Genomic DNA, 10,430 nt, shown 5'->3' with positions numbered 1-10,430 from the left:
ATAAATCTCAAATAAACATTTAAAACTCCAAAATTAGGAATCTTAATTAACTCTTACCTCAACTTTGGAGCATTTTTCGAAAAGCCCGATTTAGAAATCTACTTCACTATAAGTGTAGGGAATCTCCCCTAAAACATTGTAGTGGTCTTCGTTTATCGATTTAGGCTGAATTCGGGCCGAATTTGAAGAGAGAAGGTAGAGATGCTTTTTAGAGAGAGAAAGAAGAAAAGAAAATTGTTCTCTTCGCAGAGAAGCTTCCTCATCCCTTCTTATACATGCTGCTACCATGTGACTTCGTTGATGAGAAGACAAACTCCGTCGACGAACCACAAAAGGGACTTCGTCGATGAGAGGATGCATTTGTAGACGAAACTTAAAATTTGAAATTCACTCACTTGGGATCTCTTCGTCGACGAGGAATTGAACTCCGTTGACGACCTCTAGAAGAACACTTGTCGACGAAGACAAGAAATTCGTCGACGAGGTCTGCTCTTCTCCTTTCAAAATTCTCCATTTTCTCCTTATTCTTTATTTATTTATTCCATTATCTTTCTAATTATTTAATCATTATAATTTTTTTGTATCTTTACACTACATTTCTAGATTTGCTCATAAGATCTTGGTGTTATAAATTTTAGACTATTAAGTTTGAAAAGGGTGAAAAGAGATTTGAATGGAGAATATCTATCCCAACCGGACTCCCGTTGTGTAGCTCGAGCTCAATGGTATTACGATGAACCCAAAAAACATAAAAACTACAATTTGAAGATTTAAACACAGGCCTCAATGATAAAGATGTTTCCAAGAACCTAAAGCCTGTCTTCGTAAGATTTGGATAAAGGACTATAGTCATTGAAATTGAGACTGGAAGACCGTTAAACAATTGAGAGTCCCGCAATTCAAACATTAGACAAAATTCCATGTACGCTCTTCTCCCCACCCCCTTGCTTGCTTCTCCTCCAAACCCTCAACTCTCCGTCCCTCCGCTGAAAACAAAACCATTCAGTAAGAGCTTGAGTTCCTCTTGTAAACTCTTGCATGGTACGCAAAACCCAAATGCCAGTACAACCCAATTTGCTGAGATTTCCAAAGTTTCAGCCTGTGACCAAACATCTCTTCTCAATGACTGGCCTCAGCTCCTCCAAATCTCAATTGGGTCTGGAGATTTCTTGCTGGGTCAAGCAATTCATGCGTTTTTAGTGAAATGGGGTTGTCAAAATGACAACTTTCAGGGCAATAATATGGTGAACTTTTATGGGAAATTCAAAAGATTGGACGATGCACAACAGGTGTTCGATGAAATGCTTGTTAGAAACACAATCTCTTGGACCTCACTACTAAAGGGGTATTTGCAGATTAATGATGTTGAATCTGTCTTTCTCATTGCGCGTGAAATGTATGGGTCTGAAGAAGAGTTCAATGAACATACGTGCTCTGTGATATTGCAGGCGTGTAACTCGCTTGAGGATCTTGTTCAAGGGGAACAGATTCATGGTTTTGTGATAAAATGTGGGTTTGGGGAGAACGTGATTGTGGGTACTTCTTTGGTTTCAATGTATTTGAGAAGCGGTTACTTGGACGATGCGGAGAAAGTGTTTGATGATATGGCTTACAAGGATGTCCGGTGTTTGAATTTCATGATTACAGAATACAGGAATGCAGGATGTGGGGAGAAAGCAATTCAGAGCTTTCTTCATTTGCTAGATGCTGGTTTGGAGCCAAATGATTATACATTTACCAATATAATTAGTTCTTGTTATAATGACATGGGTGTGAAGGAAGGTAGGCAATTACATGGGCTTGCCACTAAGTATGGTGTTGTGTGTGAAACCTCAGTTGGAAATGCAGTAATCTCAATGTACAGCAAACATGGGATGGTTGAAGAAGCTGAGAAAATGTTCTGTAGGATGGATGAGAGGAATTTGATTTCTTGGACTGCACTTCTCTCAGGGTATGTGAAGAATGGCTGCAGCCAAAAAGCCCTTGTTGGTTTTCTAGAAATTCTCCAGCATGGAATTTACTGTGATTCTAGCTGTTTAGTTACAGTGCTTGATGGCTGTTCAGAGTGCAAAAATTTGGAACTGGGATGTCAAATCCATGGACTTGTAATGAAGCTTGGGTACCTCTCTGATGTCAATGTTGGTACTGCTTTAATAGATTTGTATGCCAAAAGCCGAAATCAGAAGTCTGTAAAACTGATTTTTAATGGTCTCTCAAGTCAAAATACTGCTTCTTTCAATGCAGTTCTTTCTTTTTTTATGGATACAGATGGAGATAATGAAGAAGATGCTTTTGATTTGTTTAACATATTGAGATTAGCTGGTTTGGAACCGGATTCAGTAACTTTCGCACGACTTCTTAGTTTATCTGCTGATCAAGCTTGTTTAGTTAGGGGCAGAAGCCTTCACGGCTATGCCATTAAAACTGGATTTGAAAACGATGTTCCTATTGGTAATGCTGTTATTACAATGTATGCCAAATGTGGTTGCATTGAAGATGCTTATCGAATGTTTGAATGTATGGAGAGCCATGATTGCATATCTTGGAATGCTATTATCTCTGCATATGCCCTTCATGGGCAAGGCAGGAGTGTAATTTTGCTCTTTGAAGAAATGAAGAAAGCAGGATTTCTTCCTGATGGGATCACAATATTGGCTGTTTTACAAGCTTGCAATTACTCTGGTTTATCGGAGTATGGGGTTTGCTTATTCAATGATATGAAGCCAAAATATGGGATTTGGCCAGTGCTTGAGCACTTCGCTTGCATGGTTGATCTTTTGGGACGGGCTGGGCATTTGTCAAAAGCCATGGATTTCATTAACCAAAGCCCATTTCCGGACTCACCCCTGCTTTGGAGAACTTTGGTCCATGTCTGTAAGCTACATCAAGAGTTGAGTATAGGAAAGATGGCTTCGGAACGTTTGCTTGACCTTGTGCCCAGAGAAGCTGGCTCTTACATGCTCGTTTCAAATATGTATGCCGGAGGAGGAATGTTAGATGAGGCAGCCAAGGTGAGAACAATTATGAACAAACTGAAGGTTAGTAAAGAAGCAGGTTACAGCTGGATTGAGATTGATGATAAGGTTCATCAGTTTTTGGCAAGCAGCAAAGATCACCCAGAGAGTGGAGAAATTTACTCTAACTTGGATTTACTAGGGTCCGAGATGAAATGTATATGTAATGACAGAACTGATATTCAGATGATCAGTGATCTAGATTAAGTATGGGGTTTTAGGTTTTAGAGAAAGAAAAAGGAAAGATTCGTCGTCCTTCTGACCACACAATGGCACTCAGCATGTTCGCTTGTTTATAGCTATTTGATCTTTATGAACTCAACAACTTAATTTGTACAAAGTTTAGAAGTTTTGGAGTGACGAAAAACCCTGCACTGGAGTTAGCAACAGGTGCATGTAATCTAAATGTTGATTGGAGTTAGAGCTTGATGGTACTGATCAAGGAATCTTCCCACTGTACATATTGTCATCCATCAAGGGATTTTTTCTCTCCCACAAACATTTCCCGAGTATGTTCTTCCCTCAAGACAAATTTTAATATATGTTATTGCCATCCATCTAAAAGGCAGTTGCATTATTGTTCTTATCTTTTTTAAAATATTATTCTTTTATAACAATATTGCATTGTTCATGCTTAAAAGCAACCATATAAAGTCCTTATTAAGAGATTTGAATAATTCAACTTGATTGCATGATTTAGGTATGAGATTGCCGAGAATAATGCTTAGCACCTTTTCATCTCAACTAGCTTATGAGAGTATTGCTAGTAGTGGAGCACTGGGTTAGAATTTTCATGTTGGCTGTTCCAAATTCTTTATTAGTGCTTGAAATAATATGCTCTTTATTTTTAACAGCCTAAGTGTGTTTTGTCGATTATGGAGTTTGGATAAGAAAAGTGCCTTTATATAATTGAAGCATTAGCTGTTCTAACAAAAAAGTTGGGTTTAGAAGAAGTGCTGTTGAATGCCTTTCTGTTGTGCATTTGACTTCCGTACTTAATGAGTAGCAAGATTATTTCTTTAGTTAATTAAGGAGCCTGCCTATTGCCTGTGAGGAAATTTGAATTGTTGGAATTTGTCGAAGTGGAGGATGAATCGGATGATTGGAGAGCTAAAGCTTTAAGAATCATAATCAATCTTTTTTAGGGCATCCAGGATTTTCTATCCTGGCCCATTAGCTCAACTTGAATTTATAAGCAAATCACTAGTGTTTGTGAGTAGGAAAGGGATCACCGAATTTTTATTTTTATAGAAAAAAATATATCGAAATCCCCACATTTTGAATTTTTTCAACGAAGCTACAAGAAAAATATTATGAGGAATGAAATCTTTATTTCTTTTCTGAAGAAGTGGATCCTCTTCCTATACACAGACATGCACCCACACTTTTGAAGAAAAGCAATGGGACAAATGAATAATTGCTTATCATCTATGTCATGTTTGATCTGCAAAATAAAATGCAGTGGGAGTAGAACGAATGGAGATCAAACATGCACAAGTCAAGTGCTCTTCTCCGAAACACGGATCAATGTTGGCGAAATCCTCAAAATAAGTAACAAGTTCAATTCCTTTTGTAATATATAATTGTCATCACAAAAATAAGAATTAAAAAATAAAAACTGAGGGGCATGTAGGAATCAAACAATAATGAAATTCCACCAACTAGGCAAATATACATGCATTCAACTTTATGTTCCCTGTTCCCTAATATGCAAGTGAAGGTATATCAAAGAAGGTCCACTGTGACAACAACCCTACTTCCCTTCAGAACCTTAGCACAAAGACTTTGCAAAATTAGAAGCAGATACACCAAACCGAACTTCTTTAAGCTTAAAATTTATAAGTATAGTGTTTGGGTGACAACCACTCCCTAACAACCCAAAAAAACAGAGCACCAACTGTACAACAAATCCTGAAATAAAAATTGTTCACCAGCAACACCAACAGGCTCTCCAAAACTCTTGAGACAATTCACAGTGCGGATCAATTACTTGCATGCCCAAAAAGAAAGAAGGGAAAAAAGGACACAGAGCACCCCCCAAATAAATTCATGTATCTATTTTTTTCTTTTGGGTGGTGGGGAGGGAATAAGTGAAATAGACTAATATTCTCACTGCCCCATTTCATTAAGGGGTACCCTCCTGTTCAGAGGGTGCCTTATTCATGTCTCTGCAAGATTGAAAGTGAAATAGAAGAAGTTCTTTGAAAAGGGTACGAGTTAATTAGAAGAAGGAGCGTTTGGTGGGAGCCTTTCCAACAGCTTTCATCAAATTGGCAATGTCGAGAACCTTGGCCGCTTTGGTTCCTCTCTTGGCCTCAGCTGATGCTCTTCTCTCCTCTGCTTTTCTGCGTGCTCTTGCAATTTCATTCTGCATCTTCTCCAGTGCTCTGGCTCTCTTCTCCTCTAATTTCCTCTGCACACCACCCAAATCCAGAGTAAAAATATGAAAGATTTTTGCTTGCGAGCATACATTAGAGTATAAATTTCAAATCTTAGATTTGAATTTGATTAAATTCAGATAAATTTCAGTATATTTTTATATTACATCTTATCGAAACCCAACACAAATTCAAATCCAAGGCTTGTCCAAATATAAAGTAAAGCAATTGAACCATTGTTTCAAGTTAACCTTTTGGGGCAGAGCAGGCATTAAGACATGCTAGGAATTGAAATTAACTTCGATTTCTTAGTTTTGAAGGGGGCAATGTTTTTCATGGAAACAGTTTTTGCATTAGCATTTCTATTTCAAAATCAAGTTTATATATTAAAACATGAAGACATTCTTTATAATATATTAAACATATAATAACGTAACTAGCTTTAACTATTTTATTCATAAAAATCTTGTCGATACTTCTAATAAATTAGTCATAATCCATTCTATCTTATACCCACTAAGCTTTTATGATGCGAATTTGATGAATTAGTCACATAAAGCCTACATTATTCTATAATTTTGCAATATAACTAGTTAAGAAAAAAATACAAATCAAAGTAATTAACTATTAACGAAGTAGCTTTCAGGTACGTATCTTAGACACTCTTTCGCTTAAATCGGATATCTTGTAATAGAGTGTAATAATATTCTTGTTAATTTTGTCGAAAGCTAGGTCATAAAAAGTTTTAACTAATTCTAAATTAATTACCATTTTTTTCCTTTTAATAATTAATAAGTGAAAACTATTAGGCTTAGCCCTCATTTGGAATTCAGAAAATATTAAGGAAAAGAAAGGAAAATGAAAAAAAATCTATATTTTGATGTTTGATTATCAAGTAAAGTAAAAAAAAGAAAAAAAAATTTATCAAATTCATGAGCAAAAAATTTGATTTTATGAATCATTAATATTTGATTTTTAATTTCCTAATTTTAATCATATTGAACAAACTTTCATTTTTAACCTTGTTTCATATGGGAGAAAAATACAATGGAAAATAATATTTCTTTCCTTTTTTTTATTTTTTTATTTTTATTTTTCATATAAATTCTTAATCCAAACACACCCTTAAATTTTTTTAATAGATTTTCCATGCCTCCCAAAAACAATCATTTTTTTTTCTCAAAAGTTTTTTGTAACTATTCATTGCATGGTAAAAAGGAGAATGAAGGATTGACAAAGTTAAAACACATGCACGTACTCGATCTTAATTCTCTACTTTAATCTTTTAACACACACGCACACACACAGAGATAAATACGATGTCGTATTACTACTGTTACACTATACATACCTCAACTTTGCTCATCCAGGAGGTAGCCTTCTGCACCTGCTCGTTCTCCCACCCGTTGATTACAGCTTCTTCCCTCTTATACCTATTGTTCACCTTCGCCACCTCCTCCGTCTCCCACGCCCTTATCTTCGTCTCCACCTCCTCCTTCTTCACTCTCTCCACCGTCACCTCTCCTCCCCCCGCTGCCGTCCTCCCCTGTCTCGGCGACGCCGCCGCCGCCTCCAATCTCCTCCCGCTGTCCGGCACGATGGCCAGCGGGTTCGTCTCCTCCTCCTCCTCCTCCTCTCCGATCCTCCCCAGGTTGTTCCCGGCACCGTCGGGGTCGCCAGCGGCTCCACCCAGCGCCGATCCGGCGAGGACGAGGGCGCTGAATTCGTTGCTCATGGTGGTGAAGTTGTCGCTGGACGCGGCGCCGTCGCTGCCTGCGGAGAGGGAGGAGCGGTGGCTGCCGGTCTCCCAAGCTGATGGGTCTCTCCGTCGGAGGCGGGTGGGCGGCGGCGGAGGGGGGTGAGGTGGGGTCAGGGCGTGGATGTCTCTGATGCTGAGGTCGTCCTCGTGGTCGTCTTCTATGGCGGTTCGGTTGGAACTCCTCGGGTGATCGGTGCTGTTTGACGTCATTTTGGGGTTTTAATTTGGAATGTGATGGAGTAAACTGCAAAGCTATATGGCTAGAAGTGGAGAGAGACTGAGGAAGGAGAAAGAGAAAAAGGGGTTTTGGAAGTATTTTGTGCGTGAGTGTGTGTTTAAAAAAAAAAAAAAAATTTTGAGGGGAGTGTTTGGGTGCAGGGTGATAGAGCAGGCTATGGAAGAATATGAGCCACACGTGCCTTCGTTTTGGACTATTAGCCAAGTATCAACTGGGAAAAAAATAGGGGGCCAAAAAAAGGAAAGTTTTTTTTTTTTTTTAATTATTTTTTTTGTAAAAAAAATTATTAAGGTCCACATAGATTTTGACAGCAATTAGTGCAATCTTGTTTGGCCCCTATTGTTTATAGTTTACTCTTGTTGCCCTTCATGTGTGAGTTTCTTTTCATTTCCACCCTTTATGCTAAAGACTTGAATCCATAATCCCCCCATCATAAGATTTGGAATCTTCTAATTACAAAATGTGACGTTATTAATTAGTTCGACTATATAAATAAGAGGTGATACACCCAAAATTGATACATCCAAAATTGACTGGTATATCCATATGGGCGGATAGTTGTAAGGTCAATATTGGACAGTATTTGATGTCCCGCCTTCAAGTCATCCATAACCCCCCTAAGCATAATGACAAGTCACTCATAACCTCACTAAGCATAAGGGGACACTCATAAATGTCAAGTTGAAGGGGAGTTTGACTTCATCAATATAAAAGGGAATCTCGAGAGGGAATAAGCATCTCATTCGATCTCACTCACTCTTCATTTGCTGTTGTAATCTGAATCTCTCATTCCCTAACTTATGTATCAGAGTGATCCCCAAGAGTATACCTCGGATCCTCTAAGTCATTATTATTTGATTTCTTTTAGGTGGTCACGGTCGAAGGATGATTTAACAAAAGTTATACGATTCTTGGCAACAACAAGAGGTATAGGTGATGAGTCCCAATAATGTGAGTCTCACATCACTTTAGTGGGTCTAAACATTAACGTGATTCTTATGATTGGAAGATTATAAATTTTATTGGAAGAGACTGCCTCTTATAAGTATTTATTTGAAGGAAAAAAATATATATTTTATCTCCATATCAAACTATTAAAGTGAACATATATCCTAATGTAATTAAAAAGTAAAAAGAAATTAAATGTTAATGGTGCGTAAAAATCAAAATTTCTATATATTTTACTTTATTTTTCTTATTTTTTGTATAAACAAATATGAAATAATTCTTGGAGTTTAAATGGCTGAGGGAGCAAACGGGTCCTCCTAAGTTGTTATAAAAAGAAATGAGGGGACTTGTGGCAAGAAAAAAAAGAGAATTATATGCATTGAAATTATTATACCAATGTGTAACATGTAAGAATTTAATGAATGCCCCATTAGAGAGGGCAAGTTATAGGTCTTCCTAATTAAGTTATAGAAAGAAAGAGGGACTTGTCACATTAAAGGATGAGAGAATTTGATGCATTGAAATCATTATCCTAACTTTCATAACACATAAGAATTTAATAATATCACATTAGAAGGAGGGAACATGTATGCACGCACACGAGAAAGAGAGAGAGAGAGAGAGAGAGAGAGAGAGAGAACATGTGGCATGAAAGTAGGCTATTAACCCTATGTCTAGGAGAAATTATATAGGAGACCTCCCCCTCCATGTGTTGTGTATATGTATTTCTAATGTTAGATATGTGGCAAATTGCTCTTACACTCTTTAATATAAAAGAATTCTTTCTAATAAGCATATAATTAGGAAAACAGACACATGGACACTTGGAGGGAAAGGTACCCTTTATAATTTATCTTTATCTGGAGTGATATTAGATTTGAATTTGGATAAGATATAATATAAAATATATTAAAATTTATCCAAATCCGTCCAAATCTAAAGTCAAGATTTGAAATTCATACTCTTTTTTTTATTACTTGAAATTCATACTCTTAAACATAGTGTTGGGGTAACATTTGAATTTATTATTGTTGTGTATTTGTGTGTGTCTGAGAGAGAGAGAGAGAGAGAGAGAGAGAGAGAGAGAGAGAGAGAGAGAGAGAGAGATCCTCTTAAATTGTTGTAGAAAGAAAGGGGGACATGTGATATGCAAGAAGGAGAATTTGATGCATTGAAATTATTATCCCAATCCGCAACATATAAGAATTTAATGATTGTTACATTAAATTTTGTAATTTGTAAATTAATACAACCAATGAAATTTAAGATCAATACCTAATAAGTAATCTATTTTATAAATCTGAAACTATAAACTAAAAAATTAGGATTCAGGGTTTGAATCACTCCCATGCTTTTTTATCTTGTTTTAATATAATAGTAATGATTGTACATATATAAATTATTTAGAATGATTTATTAAAAATATGTAATAAGACATTCTCTAATGTATTTGAAAGTTGATTTTGATTTGAACTCGAATTTAATTCATAAAAACTCTTTAATTGAGTTAGACTCAATCATCTTAGTTAAATTCAATTTGATTGGAATTATAGCACTTCAAATAAATTTTAATTCTTATCCATCTTATCCGTTGTTTAAATGACAATTTTCTCCTTCTTGAAATTGATAATAAATTCATTGCCATTAGCGGTGGCATGCATTTAATAGACATAGTAAGGAAGAGTTTGACAACAATTATTGGATTTAGATATATGAATAGGTTTGTTTAATTTTTCAGTTATATAAGAGAGAGAAAAAAAAATCTCATAATAATTTTAATTTAGACATTTGTATTTTTTGGTAAAAATATATATACCTTAAAGTTGTGTTTGGTACTTAAAAATATTAGAGAAATAAAATTACAATATAAAAAATTGATTTTTATGTTTACTTATCAAAGAAAATGAAGGAAAAAATATTGTAGGAAGAATTAGTGAAATTATTTGTAACAACCCCAAAAATAATGTGTCTAAGTGTAATCCTAAAAAACAAAACAAAATAAAATAAATAAATAAATAAAATTAAATAATTAAATAATTATTATTAATTTAATTAATATAATATATTAATGATGACTTTTTGAGTCCGTCTCC

The 10,430-nt window shown here is 35.8% G+C and overlaps 2 protein-coding genes across 2 annotated transcripts; one reads left to right on the top strand and one right to left on the bottom strand.

Annotated features, from left to right (window-relative positions):
• Positions 1–784: 784 nt before the first annotated feature.
• On the top strand, positions 785–3,591 carry LOC131167368 (pentatricopeptide repeat-containing protein At2g33680-like). Its single transcript, XM_058126158.1, has one exon. It carries the CDS (start codon positions 921–923, stop codon positions 3,219–3,221), a length of 2,301 nt encoding a protein of 766 aa, XP_057982141.1. The 5' UTR covers positions 785–920; the 3' UTR covers positions 3,222–3,591.
• Positions 3,592–4,818: 1,227 nt separating this feature from the next.
• On the bottom strand, positions 4,819–7,522 carry LOC131167367 (remorin 4.1). The gene is made up of 2 exons (XM_058126157.1): positions 6,744–7,522; positions 4,819–5,427 (listed from the first exon to the last, which is right to left on the bottom strand). Exons 1-2 carry the CDS (start codon positions 7,359–7,361, stop codon positions 5,236–5,238), a joined length of 810 nt encoding a protein of 269 aa, XP_057982140.1. The 5' UTR covers positions 7,362–7,522; the 3' UTR covers positions 4,819–5,235.
• Positions 7,523–10,430: the final 2,908 nt, after the last annotated feature.

Source organism: Malania oleifera, chromosome 11 (genome assembly GCF_029873635.1).
Source record: "Malania oleifera isolate guangnan ecotype guangnan chromosome 11, ASM2987363v1, whole genome shotgun sequence".
NCBI classification, from domain to species: Eukaryota; Viridiplantae; Streptophyta; class Magnoliopsida; order Santalales; family Ximeniaceae; genus Malania; species Malania oleifera.
Note: the sequence above shows the minus strand (reverse complement) of the source record. Positions and strands in the feature narration are given on the sequence as shown.

Excerpts from the sequence above, each read along its gene's own strand:
- LOC131167367 (XM_058126157.1), bottom strand. The coding sequence starts at position 7,361 with ATGACGTCAAACAGCACCGATCACCCGAGGAGTTCCAACCGAACCGCC. Across the intron at positions 5,428-6,743 it reads CCTGGATGAGCAAAGTTGAG|AGGAAATTAGAGGAGAAGAG; the intron begins GTATGTATAGTG and ends GGTGGTGTGCAG.
- LOC131167368 (XM_058126158.1), top strand. The coding sequence starts at position 921 with ATGTACGCTCTTCTCCCCACCCCCTTGCTTGCTTCTCCTCCAAACCCT.